Genomic DNA, 23,759 nt, shown 5'->3' with positions numbered 1-23,759 from the left:
GATAGCTACACAGATAGCTGAAAAGCCACTTCCCTCAAACTCAAATGCACTCTAAACTCCCTCCTCCCCTCCCACCGTGCCACCACATCCTACCCACCACGCCACAACCACCCCATCACCCCCTCCAACCACGCCTCCCTCAGCAAACCCCCTTCCAACCCCTCAACAATCATCAAACCCCCACCAATCACCACCTGCCCCTCTGCCAAGCCCCCAAACTCTCTCGGCCCAACCGTCCCTTAGCACCACGCACTAAGTCACGTTACCTCCATCTCATGCGCGTCATCTCACCAACCATGCCCTTTCCAGCCATACAGCCGATGCGAAAAGTGGGGCCCAACGATCCCCAAGGCAATGAGTGTGAAACGGCGATCGTGGGAAAGGTTTAGGGTGCTGTGTGGCGTTTGAGCTTGACGGGCGGCGCGGTGGCTTGGGTTAAACGCGAAGACGCGCGAGTGTACGCGAAGCACGCGATGGGGGAAGCGAGGCGAGGGGCTGGGTGGCTTGGGTTGGGTCCGGCAGTGAAGGGAGGGGGGATGTGGTGCGAGTATGGGCTGGAGCGAACCGAACCATTACCAGTTTTTTCTTGATGGGGCAAGCAGATGGGGGCTGTGGTGGGAATAGTGTAACGTGTTTGCATTGATGGGAGTGTCTGGTAGAGAGACGGGATGGACTGCGGCTCGAGGGAAATGTATTCCACGGTCTCGATGACCTGTTTGTTGGATAGATGGACCTCTCGTCCACCGGATGAGCGTGCGACACGTTCATCCTGTCACTCAACCGTCCCCAAACCTTCTCCATCCTCACTGCGCGATGCGAATGCAGCCCAACACGGAAACCACGAACCCAGCTAGCACAAGATCTCGTCTCCGTATCGCCGCATGAGCATGGCCTGTGTTAAGTTAGGCACAAATTTGCCCGCACAAGAATCTCGTACCATTTTTCGTCAGCTGTGACGGGAAACCCCGGTGTGTTGCTACTGCACGGCATCGCCCGATGTCACCAGGCAGGTTTTCGCGGCTGTCGATCACTAGTTCAAGCGCGAGTCTGAGACTGGAAGTGCGCAATGAGATCTACGCTACACGTTCGCTTTCGCATGTGACGGTGGTAACGAGCCGAGTGGCCGCCTTTGTCTTCCAAATCTTTCAGGGCTTGCGCGCGCTGGTAGTGTGTGTTGCGGCTGCAGGTACGGCATCGGGGGACGCGATGCAAAGGAAGGTCTCATTTTCAAGCGCATCACTCATAGGGATTCAGTGTGTAATTTTGAATTGTTTGTATTTTGAGTTCGGTGGGCGGTGTGTTTTTTTGATCCCAAGGAGGGTAGGGTTACTACTCTCTCCGTTGACAGTGTGATACCTAGTACCGTAGCGATGTATAAGAAAGGAACAAAAAGAAAGACGACATCATGTTGTCGTGATTAATGACTCCGTACCCAAATGCATAATGCCCTCGTCATAACACCATGCTGATAAAGAAAAGCGTGGGGACGACGACGTCCGAAACCACGCGCAAACCGAGAGTGTAGAAAGGGTTGAGACAGCTAAGTCAAATATCCATCGAAAACTGAATGAACGAGACGGACGCGTGATGCGATACCTTCTCCAACGTGTGCTTATTATGTGAACTCGGCCTAGTCATCATATTTTCGACCAGGGGAATTCTTCCTCTGCCTCGTCCTCGCATGACAAAATCTTGATATCGGGGCGAAACTCGAGCAAGCCGGTCGCAAAATCTCGATATGGAGGAAGTCGATCGCGGTCTTCCTAGGCCTTATAATCCGTCTCCTCTTGAATCTTGATATCGGGCCAAAACTCGGGCAAGTCCATCGCAAAATCTCGATATGGAGGAAGTCGATCGCGGTCTTCCTAGACCTTATAATCTGTCTCCTGTTGAATCTTCTGATCCCATGGATCAACATTTTGATGATCGACGTACGAGGGTACCATGTTAAAGTTCATGGAGTTGTACACCTGTTGACCTGGGTGACCTGGGTGACCTGGATGACTTGGATGACCTGGGTGGAATGGCATCCGTGGTGGTTGTGCGAGAGTGGAGGAAGCGTACAAATTCATGCTATTTGGGTACGCTGGCAGAGGTGGGGGGTCAGAGCCCAAGTTGGTAGGCAGGATGTAGCCAGAGTCTTCTCTCCTCCTCTTGGATGGCTCGTAATCGTAGGCGGAGTGGTCGATGGGTGCCTGTGTGGTCGGTTCTGGGTTTAAGGGTAGAGTGTATTCTTCCCTTCTTCTCTTTGACGACTGGAACTCGTAACTGGGGGCGATCTGTGCCTGGGAGGTAGGCTCTGAGTCTGCCTGGAACGAACGCTTGTTGTTCATCATCCCTCTAGCTTCTTTGCGCAACCTGAGTCGAACGCCCTGGTCGGAGAACGCCCGCGAGAGATACGTCGACTCTTCGAGACCCTTGAAGTCTTTGGGAAGTACGACGTCGAACTTCTCACTAAGTACAGAGCCGAGGTTCTGTACCTCCCCACGTGAAGGGTGGAACTCGTACATGCTGAAACAAAGTCTGAAGCTGCCCTGAATCCGGACAGAAATATCGCCGAAGACGAAGAAACCGCCGTCCTTGTTATTAACATCCTTAAGACGATGCAGGGACGACACCAGTGTGCCGGCCATGGATTCATTGGGAGTGTGCTCGACGGGCTCATCTCTGTCCGCTTTGTACAGGGATGCACTGAGGAAGATGTAGGGGTTTTGTAAGAAGCTGTTCGAGGCGTCAACGCCATCCCGAAGGTTGAGCTGGAGAATGGGTGGAGGATCCACAGGCTTCCGGAACTTTTCCTTGCTCTTGACCGCGACCAGTGCCTCTTTAGGCTGCTGGCGGACGGACAGGTAACAATTGTTCGGGCTCAAAGGCTCGGGGCCTTGACTGGCGACTGGTAGTGTGACAGGCATGTGCTGTTGATAGTAGGGCTGGTTATACTGCGGCGGCATCGGGTGGTGCGGATACATGGTTGGGATGTTCATGTTCATGGTCTGGCCCTCTGTAGCAGAGGTCGGCGGTCGTAATCGTGTTGTAAGGAACCCAAGGATCAAGTCTCAGAGACGCCCGAGAATGTGGAGGTGAGATGGAGTCGTCCGGTCGAAAAATACTGAGAACATAAGAGAATTTGGAAATTCGGCTAGCGACCTTTGAGAGAAATACGCGAAAGGTGACCAATCGAACAAAGGCTTGAGTCACTACGGAGTGCAGTGCCGCCCGAAGGTGCTGCGTGACCAGTGACTGTAGTGGTAATGAGCGATGAAAATGCGAGTGGATCACCGTTCCATGGGTGGAGGACCCTTTTCGGAGAAAGTACCGTCAAAGCGCGGCTGCCTGCTCTCAGTGTTCCAGTTCAGCACAGTCGATAATAATGCGTGACTCCTCGTATGGTATGCGCTGCCTTTCTTAAAACTGGAGGCACCTCTTGAAAGCGTCGATATCAGAATGGCGCGCGCGGGAGTGGATCTGGCGCTCGTCTTCCAACGGGACCGAACTAAAGGCCCGCCTGCGGAGAGAAGGTTGACTCCACCCTTGACCGTGACTTCCAACAGAAATAGGCGCAGATATAAGCAACAACAAAAAATGTGTACTGCGCCTGCGTCGCTCAGCACCTGCAGTGTGGAACCCGTAGAACACTGTACTTTCCGCACTGTCTCCGCAAGGCATAGCACCAGCTTGATGTCGAAGAGGAGTTTGCGATTGAACTGAGGTTACGCAGGTCTGGTACCGAACCGTGGTCGAGAGTGCCCTGGTGTGCTCCGAATATTACAACAAAGAGGGCCGTTTCCAACGGCTTCGAGGGTATTAGTGTCGTGCTGGTCGACCAGTCAAGCAGCGATGACGTGTCGGGGGGTAAGTCTAGGGTAATCTGGTAATATTAAGGAATTAGAAGTGAAGGTCAGAGGAAGAGCGTCGAGGGCGACGACGTCGCAGTGCTCATGAAGGAAGACGCACAAGAGTAAGACACAAGATAGAAGAGCTGGCAAGGGTACCTTGAGGTAGTCGTCTTAATCGGGGCTCCTCTACACTCGTGCTTCCGTGGCGGCTTCGACGGTGATTCGTCGCTTCCCGTCTAGTCTCGAGTGCAACTGGTGCCGAGCGCGGCCGATCAGTGCTGTAGGGTCTCTCCGAGCTAGCGTGCTAAGAGATGAACGAGCGGCGGCGTGAATCATGCGAACAAGCTCTAGTGCAGCCAATCGAACGTCGCCTGGGCTTCTTTCTTCTTCTGTAGGCACGGTCGCTTTGGAAGCTAAGGTTTCTCGCTTGTTGACACAGGCCTGGTTGATTTTGCTCTTGCACCTCGTCGAGTCCGGAGAGGGCTGCAGTGTGGTTGATGCGTTCTGCAGATGACGTCGAGGGTACAATCGAAAACGACAGGACGGTATGCACTCAGCGAGATACCGGGTTCGCGATGGAAATGGGACCTTGTCCAGCCCGCTGGTGCATGTGTCAGCGTGCAAGGACGGCACGGCGGGACGAGGTACAAGAAGACAGGCTGGTCGCAGATGCTGTGCCGTAGTGCAGCGACTGTTCTATATGCTCAACAGCACTTTCGAATGAAGCCGAAGAGAGCCCAAGGGTCGTTTGGCGCTAGAATGCAGCAATAGCCCGTCCGCACTATGCTGCCAGAGCGAGGGTAACCCATGCAGCCGGATGGCAGAGCCTGGCTGCACAGACTGCGCGGCAGTAGAGCAAGGATAGCGAGACGGCTTGGATTCAACGGCAATCCCAGGTTTGGGGTTGGTAGGGCACTGTCCAAGGGCATCGAACGGGGGACCCGGTTGCATGCAACGGAAGAGCCCCATGTCTGTAGACACTCACAGAGACGCTCGGAATTTAGCCACTGCAACTACTCTACTTGAGAGGTCGTATATAATGATCCATTGGCGCCCAATATCTCAGCATCACGCCGTTCGACAGCCTGTTTGCTACGGTTCCTCTGATCCGTAGCCAGAGGCACAGAGCGCTCGAGTTAGCTGATGAACGGACCCCAACATATCCGTCGGGACCACTCGCAGGCGAGTGCAGTGGTACTGAACACGTCCACACACATGGCGGCTGTCACACGCTTTCCGACGGCGCACGATGGCGGCTCCGGGACGTGCCTCAGGACTCGAAGGCTAAACTGACAGGACAGTCAAGGCTAGGATACCCACAACATAGTCGCGTATCACTGCAGCAGACGGCACGCACGCTGCGATAGAGTGCCCGGTACGCTCGCTATCGTCAATCGGACCTGGAACGGGCGTCGAACCGTGCAGGAAACGTCCCCATTGGGCGCTGCAGGCCGATGGGGCAATGACGCATTGTGCATTCACGTTCGTCGGGCTGAGGGCGGGTGATGTCGTCTGGAGGCTATGAAGATGCATGTGGGGAGGATGATCGCCGTCAAATCGCGCGGTGGCTGGGAGGATTTCTGCAGGGATGTGGTTCGATTCCAAGCGAAGACCGCCGAATGCTCCGTTCTCTTCATGAAAGAAATTCTACGATGTTACACCGTCATCCGCACCCCCGTCCAACACCCCTTTAGCCACAAACTGCCAGCGAGTGAGAGGCCGGCGCACTTCCTGCGATGCCTCATGTGGCCGGCAGTCTACCTCAGACAGCAGCGCTATAGCCAGCCATGTCCTTAGCGAAGTCTTGCCGGGTCACCATCACCAGGTAACACTCGCTGTCGTCAAAGCACGATGATCTGAGTGCTAGCTGCTTGCTTGTTGCGCCTCTACGACAGATCGTCTCGTTGTCTCGGCAGCTTTCCCTCGTGCACCACGTCTTCTCTCCGTCCTCCGACATGCCGCTGTTCCTGCAGGATACGAGAGCCTCCCGCTATTGGCCCTTTGCATATGTTGCAAATATTGTCCCAACATCGACCTTGTATGCGCTTAATTTACTTTTCGCTTACTACGGCGGAGGCTCGGGCTGTTCATCGTTGTCGAGAGATTATCAGCTGCCGTCACGGGCTGCCATGAGGTTCACTGTCACTCAATATTGCAATACTAGTCAGGCGTGCACTCTGGGATATCGCAAATCTGCCTGCACAGTCCAAACAAAAGGGTTGCCCTTCTGCTCTGGTATCCGGCCTCCATCCAAGCGTCTTAATCTGGATATTTGCATTGTGCAAGCTCGGAAACCTTTCCAGTGCCTCGCGGTTGTGGGCCCCTCATGCGGATGTGGGGTGGTGACATGGCCTCTATCGCAAAGACCTCGTGGACATTCTCCCTGCATCTTGTTGGATCTAAGATCTCTACTGCACAAACACGGTTGGTATCTTGGGACACATCGCGACTAGGCTTCTGGTTCCGTTGAGCCGTATGCAGTGGACGCAATGAGTCTTAGGCGCCATAGCCACGTTTACAACTGCCGCAGCAAGGCAATGATCGAAAGAATGAACACACATGGTTCACAAACAATGCACTAACGACCATAGTACATTCTCGTGCCAAAGATCGGACGGCTCGCTGCAACTACACCACCGTGCGTCTGGGCTAAGATGTCAGTAACAACAGCCTTGATCTGTAAGATCAGCTGGTGATTTGACATGAGCATGCGTCGAGGCGGTCAGTAGATATGCATCCCGACATTCTTTTTCTAACTGTGAAGCTTGTCAAACAAGTCTTTGAGTGTACATTGCAGATTATCAACGGCACACACCGTAGACATGACGGTTGCGTACACCTCAGACGGGTTGATCGGCATTCACATCACAGCAGTACCTATGGGATTATTATCAGCCCCCCAATAGGGCCAGATGGCGCTGCCTCTCTGCTGCCGCAACTAACGACTGCTTACATGCAGCTTCGACGCCAACTACCGTCCGGCGGCCCCGAAGTCCATCATCCATCCGAGCAGGATACTGTCGCATAATAATCACTACACCGGTCTTGGGTTACACGGCACTTGACTGACAGAGTGTAGCACGGCTGCACTTCGCCTGCCCTAGCTACTCGAGTCGAGTGCCCCTCGAATGCGAATGCGGCCAGGTCCAGATCCACAACACTTCCAAGTCCGTTATTGTTGCTGTACATATTGGTCACAGCTCTTCCCGACCGCCCCCACCTTGCACAACGAACACTCCACATACCACTCCACATGGATCGCTTTGCGTAGAAACGCAAGCTTATTACCGTCGAGCAGCTTCACCGACTGCCAGATCAATCCGCGAATCATTGTATCATACACACGTGTCCCTCATGATACATTGTAACCGAGAGTTGAGACATCGCAAGCGGAATTCGGCGATCCGCGTTCATTGAACTGTCACCAGCAATTTGGCCACCTGTGAGCCAAGAAGATATGATGTATGTACGCAGCAGGTCACTGGTCGCGCAGAACGACATGATCCCTGGACAAAGGGATGCTGCATAGCCGGCGTCGAGCGAGCCCGCGGCTTCCAGGTCGCCATTGGCTGTTCGAAACTGTGGCAGAACTACGAAGACTTGCGTTGGTCTAGCCGGGTGGCCGGTGCAATGCAGCTGATGCCAAAGCTGATGCGTTTGTATCGATGGAAGAAGCAGATCAACAAGCATCATCTCTTGCCCAGATGAGACAAGAAGCATACCACCGCACTGACAGAAACCTGTCCAAACAGTCGAAGCCTTCACAGCCCGCCAAAAACGAGTTGAATGCTCCTGAAGGATTCTAACGCTGCGTTCCCCACGATAGCGCATGAGTTTATGACTGTTGATTGGCTCAACTACGTGCGGTTCCCACCGCTCGACCATGGTACAATTTCTCAGCGGCGTGAACCGGCCGCACACTCTTAATTCGCCGTACGGCTGCCGACAGTATGCTTGCTTTTACGTCAAGGCGATTCCCCGCTAAGACTGGTTGCACGTGCGGCGGGGCAGATGCTTCCTTCCTTGTTCGGTGTCGGAGATCAGGGTCCAAACATGCCTGATCATTGAGGTAAGAGCCTTCAGCAAGCCTCGTTCCTACTCTACCTTTGCAAGTCTTACCATGAGCTTGTCACTCTTGGGCGGCGCAGTATACGAATCCATCTGCTCGATGCCTGTTTCGTCGACGATGGTGGTGCTGTAGTTGGAATACAGCGCTGCGACGATGTACTTCATTTCTGGATTCAGTCAGCGTCTAGCATCCGTGTCTTGGGAACGGAGCGCCCAAAAGCAACCATGGAGGATCAGCACTTACGATATATCGCCAAGTGACTTCCAACGCACATGCGTCCGCCACTGTCCACGATAGTGAGTGTCAGCGGTCAACGTGCTTCGAGAAGTAGTACTGACCTTCCAAAGGCCCAAAACCACCGGCTCTCCATATCCCTCCGCTTCTCCTCGTCTAGCCTGTTCATGTCCAGCCATCGCTCTGGCCTCCACTCGTTTGCGCGCTCGAACACTTCCTCGTTGAGGTGCAATAGGCCCGCGCTTGCGCTCACCCTTACTCCACTTGGAATGTGGTACGAAGCCCCTTCAGGCCCAAGTTGACAGCCTTGCGGCGGCGTGAAGCGTGGCTGGGGGCCCGGAATGGCCGAATGAAGACGCAGGGTCTCCCATATGACGGCATGGAGGAATGGTAGGCTGTCTACAGCCTTAGCATCAGGCAGTGTCGGCGCTGATGACGTGATAAGCTGCGGCGAGAGACGAAGCAGCTCAGCGCGAAGACGGGCCTGGATTTCCGGATGTCGCGAGACCTCGTGGACGACGTAGGCCAGTGTTATCCCGGACGTATCGAACCCGGCCGCAAGATGGTCCAGCACCTCGCTCGCAATTTGAGTCTGTAGTGCGCTCTCCCCACCCTCCTTCGCGGCTTTTGTCATGGTGTTTTGGAGCTGCTGCCACACCACAGGTCGATCCTCGATCTGTGCATCGCCTGCGCTCGAGACAGCACTAGCATCGTCGCACATCCTCACCGTCCACCTCTCGATCTCACCGTTCGCCTCATCGACCCACTTCGGTGTCAATCGGTAGCCAAGCCACTTCTCCACAAAGCTAGTAAATCGTGGGAACTCCTGCGGCCAGAAGTTGTAGGATCGACGCGAGTTGTACAAATCAAGAAACCACGCAAGCTGCTTTCGGTCATCGATTAGGTTCGAGCCTGCCTTGAGCCCGAAGATGAAGCACGTCACAATGTCCATCGTGGTCGCGCTGAGTAGTGCGTAGACGTTCAGGACACCCTTCTCAGACTCGGCGAACGTCGTCTCCAGATACGGCAAAAAGCGCTTGTACATAATGGCAGACGTCTGGCCGAGCAGTGCCTCGCTTGCCGTGACATGAGACTTGCTATAGATGTTGCTCAGCATTCGCTTCCTCTGGGAATGCGGCTTATTGCGTCCAGTGGAGAACATGTTGTCGACTCTACGATGAGTCAATAAACGCACGGCCGGTCATCTGACAGTGCTTACCCTCCATAATTCGAAAAGAAAGCATACCAATTGTACCCATCCTTGGCACTGCTTTTCTCAAATCCCCCGGCATAGATGTCTCGGATCCCTCCTTTGACGCAGTTCACGCTGATCTCGCTGGGTCCCAAACACACAATTGGGCCCAAGCGGTCATGCGCTGCCTTCAGTGTCGCATTCTCGATACCCCGCCATCTGACTGAATGCATCCAGAGTGAAGTGACATGCGCCAGCGGATGGGCAGCGGGGACCTTTCGCAGTGGATTGCGCACATAGCTAGCCAGCACTTGGACGATGAGCAGAAGTGGGAAAAGGATACCCAGGGCGGAAATGGACAGGCCGAGCATCGTGTTGTATCGTGCCACAACCCCAAAAAGCAATTGTAGAGGCGTCTTCGAGAATGCAGGAACGCAAAAGAAAAGGCAGATGTCAACGACGCCTTGCGAACGACAGCGCTAGACTCGGGCTCTGTCCCGCTTCGATCGGGATATCCCACTCTGACATCCCCGCAGCACATCACTCTTATCGCAACCCGGTCCAACCGCATCAGGACTAGTGCTCTCAGCCCTATCCGTCGCTATCCAGCCACGAACATTGTCAGCCTCCCTCAAGTCTCAACACGCGAATCGAGATTGATGGTGGATGTCTGGCAAAGGGGTTGACGACGAATGTGTCACAGTACACGATCATCGCGTGCTCACAGCCTTGGCATGCGGTATCGGCACCCCAACGGCGCTTCACGTCGCACAAGTCACTAGAGGAATGCAATGCAACGCGCTGCACTGCGATGCAAGCAGGAGCGAAAGCGGCGAGTTACATTGAAGATGGAGTTCATCTTTGGGGAACGCCGGTGTTCGGCATCTTTTGCCAGCGACGAGCGGAAGAACGGGTTCTGCTTACACAGACCGTATGAGATCGTCCTTGCGTGCAGAGAAGATCAGACTGGGCGTCAATCCTTCGAACGAGAAGTTGGTATGCTGGGTGATATCATAGGATTTTCGTCGATGTGTGGAGCAGAGAGAAGATCCCAGGTCATACTCACTTGAAAATGCCATGGCGACTGGTGGGTGACGGGCTGTGCACTGTAGCACGACATGTTCGGTAAACAATTTGTGTCCGCTGTGGTGCGAGGGTCGGTACGGGATACAGTTTGAAAGTCCGGGACTGAATGACGAGAAGGTCAATTGGACATCTCACGCAATGAGCAAGAGAGAAAGCTCATTGTGAATGGATGAGCGATGTACTCTCACGCTCGCGATACGCACCCTTGTTGTGCATGAGATGTCAGTATATCGTTGCTCTATCCTGCAATTGCCCGACCAGTCCCCAACTCCGAAGCTTGAACTTCATACCATACGCTTCTGTCGTCTCATCTCTGCCATTCTTCGTCGCATGCGCATCCACTAGTGTACCCATGAAGCCCCAAGTAGTGATGTCGCTGGACATATACCCTAGGATTTACTGGCGCGCTACATCAGCAGGTTCAGTCTCAGATACGGGGTTCTACTGACTCACCTGTTGAGGCACCAATGTGTTCTTCAAGATGAATTCATTTGCCAGTATAACAACAGTGTCCAGAAAGAGACAATTGGACCTGGAGTAGAAGTGGAGGTGTGATGTTGACATGCTACGATCGCTCATCAAAGTAAGTAGATCATATCTATGCGTGCGTGGCATCTGCGTCAACAACATCCGAAGAATCACAGCATCAGCATTCAGTAGTTTTGACATCTACAGCATGTTACTCCACTTCAAAGAACGATGATTCGATCAATATCAGGCAACTACATCTACTTGCATATCCACCGTGTTGTTTTCTGTGTGTGTCCATGATGATATCGCTTCCATGACCTGCAAGAGTGTTTGGCCGAGTATGTGCGCGGAATGTGGGACACAGCAGCACTCTTGGGATTCGTATTGCTACCTAGCTCGAGCGCCCTGGGGATGCCAGCTGGATCGAGTGCGTTGAGGTAAGAGAACAGTGGAAGATGGAGCATAAATGAGGATTGTGATTGAAGTTTAGAAGAAAGAGAACTAAGACAGCGTCATTGATACTCGTCATTCGCCGGAGATATCACCAGCAACAACAACGAAAGAATGACACAGCCTCAGAAACCTCAGACCGACAGGCATCACCGAGAACATTCCATAGAAGAACATACATCCCCTGAACTGAACTCGACATATGTTTTTTTCTGCGAAGAGAGTCTGAGCAAAGAATCCTCACACTCTCTTCTCGGAAAAAATCACACATCAAGCCCAGTTCAGGAGATGTGTGCAGATACATTGACTAACGCCCCGCTTCGCAATCCCATCCCATCCCATCCCATCCCAAGGTATCTCCGTAATGCATATACACCAATAGCCCCAACCCGCTTACAACCATAACACTACAAAGAATCGAAGCCCTAGTTCTCCGCGCTGAAACCATAAATAGAAAGAGAGAACGAGAAAAAAGGTAGTTAGGTGTCAGATCAACACCACCACCACCGATACTAAATATTACAAGACGTGAGCGGGAGAAGTGGAAAAAAGTGTTCAGTAACCATAATTCAGGCATCCTGCATGATAATATCATCGTCCTCCTCCCCCTCAGCATCAACATCCATGTCCCCCTCTTCCTCATCATAATCGCCATCGGCGTCGATGTCCTCATCATGCTCCTGTTCTTGTTCTTGTTCCTGCTCCTCTTCGATGGGCAGCGCTTTGCCTTTCCCTTTGAAGTCAATGCTACCCCTTGAGCTAGCAGAGCTTCTTGTACTCCTCCTCCCATTGATCACAACAGCTTTAACCGCGCCTCCGTCCGAGACGTCGTCGCCATTTGTAACGCTCTCACCGAGGCGGCTGCGTGTGCGGCGCAGCGAAATAGTACCCGGTGTGAGGGCGCCGTTGGCGGAGGGCGACATAAGGGCTTTTGCGCCGCGGCTGGGCGAGAGTTGCATTTTGGATACGGGGGCGGTGTGGATGGAGAGGGAGGTGTTACGGACGCGGTTTGGGGTGCTGGTACGTCGGCGGGTGCCGAAGGGGCGGCCTGGGCGGCGGCGCTGTGCAGGTTGGCCGGGGATGGGAGGAAAGATTTCGTAGCGGGAGGGCGGGATTGCGGGTTCGTCCATGTGGGAGCCGGCGAGTGCGACAGTGGAGCCGTTTGCGAGGGGTGTGCCGGGGGCTGGTGAGCCGCCGTTGACGGAGTCTTCGGCGGGGTGGGGGCCGTCTGCTTCCTCGCCTGTACCGTTGGCTTTTGCTGCGGCCATCTGAACTCCTTCTTCGGGTGCGGGCTTGTCTTCTTCTTCGATTTCGTCGCGCTGTTGCACTGTCTGCAGGGCGGGTCCGTCTTCGTACTGGCCCAGACGACCCATGACGTACGGTGTCCATATCAGACACTCTGGATTGATTTTTGGATTGCCTGCAGCGTTGCATTTCTCAATGTATGACTTGAAGTAGTTCAAATCAAGGCGAAGCGCGTACTTCTTCGTGACAGGGTCGCGCACGAGAGCTCGTAGGCCTTCTAACGCTGATACGATGTCATCAGGTGTCATGCCGGTGCGATCCGATATGGCCGATATGCTGATCGCGGCTTTTTGTAGGAGTAGTTCCTCACACAGAACAAGCCGCCAGTATTTCCGATAACTCACCAAACCCATGTCACTGAGAGGTTTCTCAGGGCTTCCAGTTTTCCTCTCGACGCGGGTCAAGAGGTAGGAGAACTCGATCAGGTACTGTCCGTAGCCCTTGCGCATATGAATGGGAAGTACGAGAATACAAGAAACGTTGTTGAGCGAGCTGGGACGCTTCTCTTTCGAAAAGTAGCCGACGAAATGACACCCAAAGTTGTCATTTTCTGTCATGACGTAGAACAAGAAGGGCTCGACATCGTAGTATAGCGTCTTGGAACCGAGGAACAATTTGGCGAGCAAACAGAGATTCTGGCAGTACACTGGATTCTTTCGGCCATCGACCTCGAAGAAAGAGTACTTGCCGTCGCGGTAGATCTCGTCGCCAGGAGGGTGCTTCGCTGGACATTTGAGCTGTGCTTGTTAGTACATGGTCATGGAAAGAAGTCGAAATGCTTACCTTATGCCGCCATGCCACATAATCCGAGTTCATGTACTTGAGACAGAACTCGCATATGTAAAGCACCCGATTTTTGCTGTACTCTTCAGGATATGGCGCAGCGTGCCAGGTGTCGATCTCCCAGCCACCGAAATTGACGCATTTGATCTTGCTCGCCGTGGTTGCTTGCTTGTGCGACCGGAGTGGTTCGGGCGGGTAAAGTGCGGCTTGCTTCACTTTCCATTCTTCTTCAGCCTTGATGCGAGCATCGTCGAACCGCTTCCGGTCGGCGGGCGAAGGATAAGTCTTGGATGTATCGGCATCCGCTTCCGAAAGTACACCACCGTAGGGCTTGCTCTTGACCTCGTCAGGCTCCCTGTCGGTGAAGCCTGGGAACGGAGCGGCATTTTGAATGTGTATTGTTGGGTAATGCAAGACCTCTGAGGATTCTCGTGCAGCCTGTGCAGCCCGGCGATTTCTTTCGCGACGTTCTCTATCCCTCTCGCGCCGCCTCTCCTGTCGCTCTTGCTCGCGCGTGAGTGTCTTTACTTTGGGCTTGGCGGTGACAATCTTCTGGACTTTCTCGTTGTTGAGATGGAAAGCGATAATCAGGCTTCCAGGCTGGGCCTCTTCGATCCATGCGAGTGGTCGTTTGTCGGTCCTCTTAGGCTGACCACGACGTGCTCGCGCTGGTCGTAAGCGACCTGCCTCTCGATCTGAACCAGTGTGCTCTGCCTCGCCTCCACTCTCGTGACCATCCGTCATGACGCTACGAGCACTTCGTACGCTTCTTGAAGGTGGCCGGGGTGAGACTGCAGGCACTGATGGCGCCGCATCTGAGTTGGATGCTTCGGAAGGTCTCCGCTTCTTCCGTGTTTGCCTCGACGGAATCGGCGCTTCCTCTTCCTGCGAAGTCTTGCGTTTGCGCAGCGAACGTATTCCATCTGCTGATTCGTCGGGAAGGATTAGCTCTTTGAAGATTGAATGTCCTTCGGGGTCAACCCCACGATGTGAAGGGAGCAACTCTTTGGTCAACTTGTTCGCGGACGAACGTCTCCGACGAGTAGAAGGCTCGTCTGCCTCTTCTTCTGCTTCCGTTGGGAAGTTGTTGATACACCCTTCGCAGCGCCAAAGCTTTGCATCTATTCGTCGTTAGTAAGGTGCGGTTCGGGCCTGACAAGGGAACATACCGTCATCGGGACTAAGCGTATTAGCGTTACGCGCGCATTGCCGATGTGCTGGACCAACAATGTGTGAGCTACCACATCGTAAGCCGAACCTCCCAACTGAGTACTCACCATTGTCTCCGCACTGGGCGCAAGAGAGGTACTCCTCGAATTCCGGGCTGGGGTCGTTGTCCTCGTCTAAATTGCAATATCTGCTCAGTTAGTAAATGTTTTACAGGCTCAATCTTCTGGGGCGATACTTACATGCACACGTTGGGGTTGTTCGACCTGATGATTTCATCCTCTTCACCACCATCGCTCGCCTGCCATTGGTTCTCCTCCTCGGAATCAAGGTTGCTTGACTCGTCGCTGTCGCTAGACTTGGCATCGGAGGATTCTCTCGCGACATCGTCGCCGTCATAGTCCTCTTCCTCGTCGTCGGACCTGGGTCGACGTAGTGCGATCTTGACAGCACCGACGGGCTCAGCTTCGTCCTCATCGTCGTCCACCTCTTCGCCCTCGGCGTCCACATCTTCACCCTCAGCATCGACATCTTCGCCCTCGGCATCCACGTCTGAACCCTCAGCGTCTGTAGTTTGGCCTTCAGCATCAGGCATGTCCTCGATAGGCGGGCCGGGCGCGTACTCTACATCGTCCATCTCGTATTCGCCATCCGCATCGATGTCGTCCGGGTCGGTGTTGGCCGCAGCTTGGCCCATGATTTCCGCCATTGCGAAGTTGACGGCAGAGGCCACCTTGGAGGCAAGATACGCCACTGTCGCAGTCCAATTGGTATAGGTCTTAGAACATTGGTTGCGCGAGCGGTAGCAGCCGCGGAGGCTCTCTCATGCAGTGGTTGGTGAGCGCGTCGTGTCTGTGTCCTAGCGCGTTGTCGTGACCCGTGAAACTTAGAACCGCGTGTTTTCGACTGAGGTGTATCGTGTAATGGGTTTCAGAGGCCGTGAATCGCCCGAGGCAGATGCGGCGGTCTCGTAGTCGCGTTGGGCGTGACTGTGGGGAAGGCGGAGGTGCGATCGCGGCGGAGGCAATTATTTCGGGGGTCTGGCGGCTGAAGGTTGCGGGTTTCGCGCCTCGTATGAAAGGGTGAGTCTGTGCGACACCGAGAATAATTGTCGCTCGGCAGGAAATGGTATGGGCGATGCGCTGTCGTCGTCCGAAATGACACCCTTGGTCGTAGTCGGGGTTGCCGCCAAGGAGCAGTTGACGCACGGCCGCCGCACCTCACTTCAGGCCGACGGCACCTCCAGCCAGTCCGCACTGATAGCCCACCCCGCAACACCACCGCGCCTGAACACACTACCGCAATCATGGGTGTCCCATTCGAGGCTCTGCTGCCTTATGCCATTATGACGGGCGTGAGTGATTTGGCGCGCCTGAGAGTGAAAGGCTGCTAACACGAGGGCCAGTTCTTCGCATTCAGCGCCGTGTCTGTCGGAAAGCTCAAGGAGATCCAGAACGGAGGAAAGAAGACCAGGAGGGGTATCGACCAATGGGACAGGGTAGGTTGCGAGAGACATACGCGCACCAGGGGAAAGCTAACATGTGTACAGCAAAGTACGACAGTTTCACGATGACCTCATGCGACATACTTACGAGACCCAGTGATGGAGCGCGACCGCCGGCTGACCGGGTTCATGCGCGGACAGACAGACAAGCCGATTGCTCCGGAAGGCTTCGAGCTCAACAACCCATGGAGGGTGCGTATGGAGGTGCTGGGCTGTTGGAAGTTGCTAACCACGGGCAGTGCGAGAAGCGATTCCTCTAGACGATGCGAGATACTCCGACACAGCATACAACATACCCAATAGTAACTAGATCGCGCTGGGAGGGTCTACAGCATGTACAGCAATAGTACGCATGCGAGCAATCAACAATTCTCAATGTTCAGTCCTGGTGTCTACTTGATCTCTGATGGCAGTCCGGCAATGCCTTCTCGCTCCACGTCTCTGAACTTCATTCCAAAGTACTTCTCGAGCGCCTCCAACCTCTCTCCCTCGCTCTTGAACTCGATTTCTTTGGTTTTCTGACCTTTCATATTCCACTTCAACGAAGCAGCCGCCAGACTCATCTTCCCTTCTAGCTCCCCATCATCACCCAATATCTTCTTGTCTGCCACGACCATCTGCGTGAAGAAGGTATGCTTGCTGGTGGAAGTGTAGTAGCTCATGACTGCGTAGTCCTGAGGCTGGAATTCCAACTCACTGTATGAGTATTTGGTCTCCCAATCGCTTTCGTCATTCCTCCGGTATTCGTAAACCCAGAAGCGCTGGTCGGGGTCAGTGTTGCCTGCAATGTTGCGCCATTGGAGACGGGCCGATGCAGGCTGGATGTGCTTTTGGACTGTGCCCGAGCGGTCGAGCGGCATTGGGACAACGGGCCCGTCAGCCCCGAAGCCAACATCGACATGGTATTTGGTGTTGCCGATGGTAACAAAGTTCACCATGTGCGACCAGCCCGTCCAGCTGTCAGCAGCCCAAACTTTGCAACCGCCTGAATACAGGGTAAACCCCAGCGAATTCAGCAGCGTGCCAAATAGTCTGTTGTTTTCCATGCAATACCCACCGCGTCCATTGTCATCGTCAATGATCTTCTTGAATAATTCCTCCGGATGGATAGAGATGGAATGATGGGCCGAATAATGCAGGGTGATGTTCTCAAAGGGCACGGCTGCTAGCTGCAGCTTCTGGAGCAGTGCGAGGTACTCCAGTGCACTCTCGGGGTCCAGACCGGCTACATCGTACGTTCTCTTTTGGTCAGGCAACCCCAGGCGGTCAAAGTACTTTGTTATTTGGTCTTTGGTGTAGGTTGCGCGTGCGCTCATGTTGTTGACTGACACGGACGTTATCGATAGCGGAGTGCAGATCCGAATTTGGCGATCGACGGGTGACGAGAACTGAGACGCAATCAGATGGGAGGCACTTTCACCACGAGATGCACCAGCACTAGAGTCACTGCAGAGAAATATTTCGCGCGGGGCACGCTACGAGACGCCAGATATGGTGTCGTCAGGACTGCGCAGCGAATACGAGACGAGAGCGCGGGATGGTGGGGAATGTCTAGATGGGCGGTGCCTGCCAAGCGCGCATGAACGCGTGAACTCCCGCCGGCTAGTGGCCCATTCACCCCTTGACGGGCGCAGTCGAGTGCTAGGAGCAGACTGCTAGAGTAGCGTCTCCTGAGCCAACTCTCCAATTGCAACCATGTTGAGCTGCTCGCCGTGAGCGCGCCCACCACCCCCGCTGGCTGCGCGAGTATTACTGTTGGGCGCTCCCGTCGCCTTCTCCATCCGGTCCTTTATCACCCCCCAACGCCCCGAGTCGCCGCGTCGCTCGCTCAGATTCAGAACCATGACCGCCAATGGCCTGCGCACCCAGTACCCCTACGTCGGGGACACGCTCAGTCCCCGCGCCCTCTATGACTTTCCCTCGCCCACGTCCAACTACCCGTCCGGCATCAATGGCACCGCCTCGCCCAGCTTCTTCCCCATGGCCTACCAGATCTCCCCGCGCTTCGGTGCCAGCGCCTTCATACCGCCCCCAGAGGTCTTCGTAGACGGCCGCAGGGAGACAATACGCGAGAACGGCGTCTACACACCGCGAAACTCTGGCAAGCGAAACTCGGACGCGCTGAACACCGATCCCGTGGCTATGCACTTGCTTGTTGAGACGGCAATCGGGGACAGCCAGTATTTCGACATACTCTCAGTCGAGGAGGTGGAGGCGCTCAAGCAGGAGCAGAAGAGTCTGGACACTCGTCTGGGCACGGTCAGGCGGAAGCTGGAGTCGGAGACGAAGATCCGCGATGCGACGCGCTCCCTCGGACGGCTGGCCTCAAAGAAGGCAAACGGACACAAGCGCGGGCAGAGCAGTAAGAGCAGCAAAGGCAGCAATCCCGTGCAGGACTACGACCCCAAGACAGAGGAAGGGCTGGAGTCAAGCAACAAGAAGGTCGAGGAGTTCATTCGGGAGTGCCTCGAGATAGAGTCTCGCATGCGCATGATCGATATGCAACTCCTGATGCACACTGCGGCTGTACTGCAGCTTACGCACAAGGGACCAAAGCAGCGTCAAGACGACTCCGAAATGTCAGAAGACCGCTTCCGCAGACCAGACAGCCCCGCGAGCCTGAACACCTACGAAGACGGCAGACTCAACGGCGCGTTCGACGAGCGCAGCTTCTACAGGACGCCCGAGAACCTCGACAACCTCATGAACGTGCTGCAGACCGGCAAACACCTCACAGCCTCCACAGAGCGTCACGATCAAGCCTTGAATGCGACTGCCACGCGACTACAGGAGATCAACGAGCGTCTGAGATCACTCATCATCGAGGCGAACCCCGAGCGTGACGAAGACTATTCACTGCCACCGTTGGCTCTTGAAGGAACGCCCGACGCGTCAACCCTAGATCGCCAGCTCGATTTCCTCGATCAGGGTCTCCGCAGCATCGCCGCCGAACAGTCCAACATCCGCAACAATTCAAGGCATACTCTGAGCGAAGTCGAGGGCCGTCTGGAGGGCATGAACAACCAACTGTATGCGGTAATATCTCGATCCGAAAACGAACAGTCCGACAAGATCCCACCGCCACCCGCCATCACTGGTGGTGGCGCTACCGAACAGCTCAACTACATGGAAGACTCCTTCTACAACCTCGAGCAAATCCAGTATGCCATGAACGAGCAAATCAACGAGCTTCGTTCTAAGGGTCCTGCGGTCGACGAGTCCGAGAGCGCTGAGAAGGCTGAGAAGTACGAGACTACAATCATGGGCCTCTGGCAAACCATCCTCACTGGCGAAGAAGAAGCACGTGAGCGCAAACGCGAGCGACGTCAGTTACTTGCCGAAGATCCCGATGCCAATGAACAAGTTTCGCCAGATGAAGACTACGTCAACGAGAGCTACTCTCTTCCTGCCTTCTCTTCAAAGGTGCAATTACTGTTCAGGCGGGCGACTAGTCTCAAAGACAAGCAATCAGTTCTGATGCGCCAGATCAAGCAGCAACGTGAACTGAACAGCAAGTCGGACGCACAAAAAGAGGCAGAATTCGAGCGACTCAATACCAATCTGCTCAGCGCGAGATCTGAGAAGAAGTCCATGGAGGGTGAGCTCGAGCGTGCAATGGAACAGCTACAGCAATTCGATGAGCAAAAGGTCTCGACTGACACACAGATCTTGCGCGAGACGCAAGAGCGGAACGCTGGTCTGGAGGCTCAGCTGATCAACGTACAAGAGCGAGTGATGGCCTTTGAGACTGAACTTAACCAGGCCAAGCAACGCGCTGTCGCGTACGAGAACCAGCTCAAGGACGTGCAAGAGCAAGCTGTAAACTTCCAGAGCAAGATGCAAGAGGCTGAAAAGCGTGCTGCCACATTCGAGGAGGAGCTGAAGGACCACCAGGAGCGCAACACCGCATACAACGTCTCGTCACAAGAGGCCGAGCAACGCACTGCTGGCTACGAGGCTCAGGTTCGGGACGCGCAAGAACGGGCCCTCATGTTAGAGACCAAATTGAGGGATGCCCAGGACGAAGCTCGTACCGAGGCGGCAACGATCCAGGCTCAACTTGCCAACTCTTTGGAGAAGATCACAGAAACTACAGCTGCTCTCGAAGCCGTAACTGCCGAGAAGCAAGCTGCCGAGGCTCGCTCGTTGGACGCAACCAACTCCCTTAATGCCAAGGAGGAAGAGTTCCGCAACCTCGAAGGCGAAATCGTGCGTCTTACAACGGAACTCACATTCGCCAAAGCAGAGCTCGATGGCGCTTACGGTACGCGTGCGCAACGTGCCGCTGATTCCGCTGCCAACCCTGCCATCAAGCGAGAGCTCGACGAGCTCACCGAGCAAAACCAAGCGCTCCTTGGCGAACTAGAAGCGCTCCGCAAAGTGCAAGACGTTGCCTCACAATCCGAAGCCGAAGCCCGGCAATCCGAGCGCAACCTCAAAGCCGAGCTGTCCGGCATGGCTGCCGAGTACGAAGCCCTCACCCGGGACGCCATCCAGAACGAAAAGGACCGCGAAGTCCTTGAAGCGCAGATCGACAAGCTGCGCGACGAGAAGGAAGCCCTGGAGCGCGAGCTCAGTGACGAGAAAGTCAAGTGGCTCGGGGTTAGGAGTCCAGGGCCGGGCATGCCAAATGGCGCTGCTGCTCAGCTTGACATGGGCGCGACTAGTATTCGCATGTTGAGAGAAGACTTCAGGAAGATGATGAGGGACCGGACGGCTGAGGGGTTGAAGGCGCTGAGGGTAAGTCATATTCATGCACGACTGTTTCGCACATCACTAACAATTCATAGGCGGAACAAGAAGAACGACGAAAGCTCGAAGCCGTTGTTCGGCAGCTACGCAAAGACGCCATGCCACAACGTTCTCAACTCTCCCGCACTATGACGACGCCACAATAACGCCGAGTAGCTTGACTGCATCGCCATGTTACGCTTCATTTCACTTCTCTTTCTTACACTTTGTATTTCTATATACCCACTTTGTACCTTTCTGGATCCGTTATCATTCACGCATTACACGCGGAGTTTGGGACTTGCATTGCATCACACATTGTCGTTGCGTCGATGCTGCTATAGTGGAAAGCATATCTGCATATAAAGTAATGTATACGCTGCGCTTCTCAATTGAAATGATGTTGGCATAAGATCGCAGAGGAATCTGACCTTTGTTGTTCCGTTGTGATGGGCTGTCCATGTAATGAGCAGAAGAAATGCATCCGAGGTGGCCATGCCTCGCCTTTTAGTCCCACAGAACATCTTCTTCTAGATTCAAGATATCAATCACTGCCCAGAACCCAGTCGAGAAGACGTGGGACGCCTTACAAGATAGACGTTTACTAGCGCCTCCACATTGCTCAAAGCTTCCGCGTATTCGGACCGCAACACACCATGGTCTACCCTTCACACGAACCTTATGAACTGCCGTAAGACAACGTCATTCGAGTTGGTAATCGATCGAACAAACTGGTCCCAGGACTGAACCACAACGATGAACTCTCGTTTCCTCCGTAGTATGCCTCCTGACGTTTTTGAGGCTCACATGCGATACCAGTGCTGTCTTCCGAAGTACGGCCTTATTGAACAGACAGAAGGCCTACATCCCCACTTGCTATCTCTACCCCCCTGTATACGGGTGGCCTTGAGTGTACTCTCATGGCGAGATAGTTCAGCGCTCAATTCTCCGAGTATTTTGTCACATGGGCAGCCTGAAGAACCGGTACAGTGGCTGTGTTACGTGTTCGGCGATCAGATTCCCTTTGTCATTGGTTGTCTGTTGCATTTACTATGAGAAAGTACATTGCTGCTTTATCCTCATGGTCGCCGATTAACTCAAGAAGGCCCCCGGGCTGACACCGAATGTCTCCGGCAAGGTCGTCGAAGCTTCACGATATGGTGGCCTTGGAGGCCTGAGAAAAGGTCTCATGTGGTGCTCTATGGTGCTGTGGGAGGTGAGATGGGTATAAATGAGTTGAAGGACGTCGCTTGCACATACCTACATCCCACCAACGGCCATTCCATCACATTTAATTACCTTTATCCCGCGCCCATCCAACCCTCACCAGAATGAAGCTCTCAACCCTCCTCACAACCCTCACCCTCGCCACCCTCGGCAGCAGCACCGCCCTCAAAACCCCCCGCTCAACACCAGAATTCACCTGGACCTCCTGGGTCGACAGCCTCATCGTCGACCCAGTGCATGCCATGAGCCCCGAGGAAGCGATTGCCGCCTTCCATGCCGCCAACCCCAATCCCAATCCCGATCTCTCCACCTCGCCTGACACTGACGATGCGAACCTGGACAAACGCCAAGCCTTCGCCAACTGCCAACAACTCTCCCAACGACCTCCTTCTGTGCCCGACGCCGTGGCTTGTATCAATGATCTGGCGGGTAGAGGCAATACAGGGCAGGAGTGTAATGTTGATGGATTTACGGCGAGGGTGCAGTGTAGATTGGGTAGTGCGGATGTGGTTAGTGTAAGGGGACGGGATGATGCTCCTAAGAGCGTGAATTGGTGAGTTGTGATCTCTTCTTTTCGTTGGAACAGTGTGAGGGTGATGATGTGGACGGTGTGCTAACTTGTGCGTTCAGTAACGACATCGCGAGGTCGGCTGGTGTGATTATGGATCGGTGTACGAGGGGTGATAACACGGTTTCTGGGGCGGCGTATATTCCTCAGGGGGGTGTTGCGGTGCAGATTCAGGGTCAATAGATGGGGTCGGGAGGGATTATTAATGAATGGTGTGAAGATGCGTAGGAATTGAGTTGATTGTAGCAGGTTGGGAGGTATCTTGATATTGGGCTGTATGGTATCGTTGAAGAAAGTCATGTTAACTACAACGTCTCAAAAACTTGTCCAAGGTACTGCAAAGACAAGGGTTCGTTTGCGTTCGTGTGTCAGACTTTTAATCGTCAGTCTGTATGGTGGCACTGTTTGTTCGAACCACGAGCAAGTACCTTGATACTCTCAGCCTCAAGAATCCGAGGACTAGAGATGTGTCGAAGAAGCGAGAGACGGAAGGCCATACAATCGTCTGCTGGACAACCCAGTGAGCCCCAACGCCATGCATGTCGTAGGAGGACGCCATAGTACTCATAAGAATAACCCAAAACACTTGCATACTCAGCAAAAAATCCTCAACTCATCCAACTCTCAAAGATCACGATAACCACAGCGATCATCGCAGTCAACCAAAAGAAACACCAAGCCCACCCCAACACATCCCAAACGAGTAACTCCATCAGCATGCTCCCCACCTTCCCCTCACTCCCTCTTTCCCAAAGTAGACACCCTCACACCACTACGAAAGCCTCTCTCCACAAGCCAGCGAGGACCGTCATGCTTTTTCGACAATTCGGGTACCGCGTCCAGGAGAGTTGGCGGTGTGTTGTGTCACCTTCGGGAATTTGAAATATCTGTTTTTTCTTGGGGCAGTCTCATGGCGCTTTTTCCCAACGACGCGGGAACGCGGAATATGTTGTTGAACGGGTGGCTGCATCCTGCATTCTCCCTTGATGCTTGCATGACAAACGCCACTTTCATTCTCCTTCCCATTCTCGTTGGGGTCGCACGGGGCGTGCAGAAGCGAGATAGGGCCGGGTGCACGGCCCTACAATGACATGCTGGTGTTTTCCAAAAAAAGAAAGTCGTTTGAGAAGGAAAAA

At 54.2% G+C, this 23,759-nt stretch overlaps 6 protein-coding genes across 6 annotated transcripts; 2 read left to right on the top strand and 4 right to left on the bottom strand.

The window, feature by feature from the left end:
- Positions 1–1,865: 1,865 nt before the first annotated feature.
- On the bottom strand, positions 1,866–2,969 carry J4E92_007277 (uncharacterized protein; the record flags this gene model as incomplete). Its single annotated transcript, XM_051498640.1, has 1 exon — positions 1,866–2,969. One exon carries the CDS (start codon positions 2,967–2,969, stop codon positions 1,866–1,868), a length of 1,104 nt encoding a protein of 367 aa, XP_051350914.1.
- Positions 2,970–7,931: 4,962 nt separating this feature from the next.
- J4E92_007276 (uncharacterized protein) lies at positions 7,932–9,702 on the bottom strand (the record flags this gene model as incomplete). Its single annotated transcript, XM_051498639.1, has 4 exons — positions 7,932–8,071; positions 8,149–8,189; positions 8,244–9,311; positions 9,359–9,702. The coding sequence occupies 4 exons, from the start codon at positions 9,700–9,702 to the stop codon at positions 7,932–7,934; spliced, it is 1,593 nt and encodes a 530-aa protein (XP_051350913.1).
- A 2,205-nt stretch (positions 9,703–11,907) lies between these two features.
- J4E92_007275 (uncharacterized protein) lies at positions 11,908–15,302 on the bottom strand (the record flags this gene model as incomplete). The annotated part of the gene is made up of 4 exons (XM_051498638.1): positions 11,908–13,380; positions 13,427–14,547; positions 14,704–14,783; positions 14,836–15,302. The coding sequence occupies 4 exons, from the start codon at positions 15,300–15,302 to the stop codon at positions 11,908–11,910; spliced, it is 3,141 nt and encodes a 1,046-aa protein (XP_051350912.1).
- Positions 15,303–15,899: 597 nt separating this feature from the next.
- J4E92_007274 (uncharacterized protein) lies at positions 15,900–16,357 on the top strand (the record flags this gene model as incomplete). The annotated part of the gene is made up of 4 exons (XM_051498637.1): positions 15,900–15,947; positions 15,999–16,091; positions 16,203–16,289; positions 16,337–16,357. 4 exons carry the CDS (start codon positions 15,900–15,902, stop codon positions 16,355–16,357), a joined length of 249 nt encoding a protein of 82 aa, XP_051350911.1.
- A 132-nt stretch (positions 16,358–16,489) lies between these two features.
- On the bottom strand, positions 16,490–17,413 carry J4E92_007273 (uncharacterized protein; the record flags this gene model as incomplete). The annotated part of the gene is made up of 1 exon (XM_051498636.1): positions 16,490–17,413. The coding sequence occupies one exon, from the start codon at positions 17,411–17,413 to the stop codon at positions 16,490–16,492; it is 924 nt and encodes a 307-aa protein (XP_051350910.1).
- A 526-nt stretch (positions 17,414–17,939) lies between these two features.
- Positions 17,940–20,995, top strand: J4E92_007272 (uncharacterized protein; the record flags this gene model as incomplete). The annotated part of the gene is made up of 2 exons (XM_051498635.1): positions 17,940–20,837; positions 20,888–20,995. The coding sequence occupies 2 exons, from the start codon at positions 17,940–17,942 to the stop codon at positions 20,993–20,995; spliced, it is 3,006 nt and encodes a 1,001-aa protein (XP_051350909.1).
- Positions 20,996–23,759: the final 2,764 nt, after the last annotated feature.

The sequence above is a fragment of the Alternaria infectoria genome, assembly GCF_024043175.1.
Source record: "Alternaria infectoria strain BMP 0036 chromosome Unknown scaffold_12, whole genome shotgun sequence".
Taxonomy (NCBI): Eukaryota; Fungi; Ascomycota; class Dothideomycetes; order Pleosporales; family Pleosporaceae; genus Alternaria; species Alternaria infectoria.
Note: the sequence above shows the minus strand (reverse complement) of the source record. Positions and strands in the feature narration are given on the sequence as shown.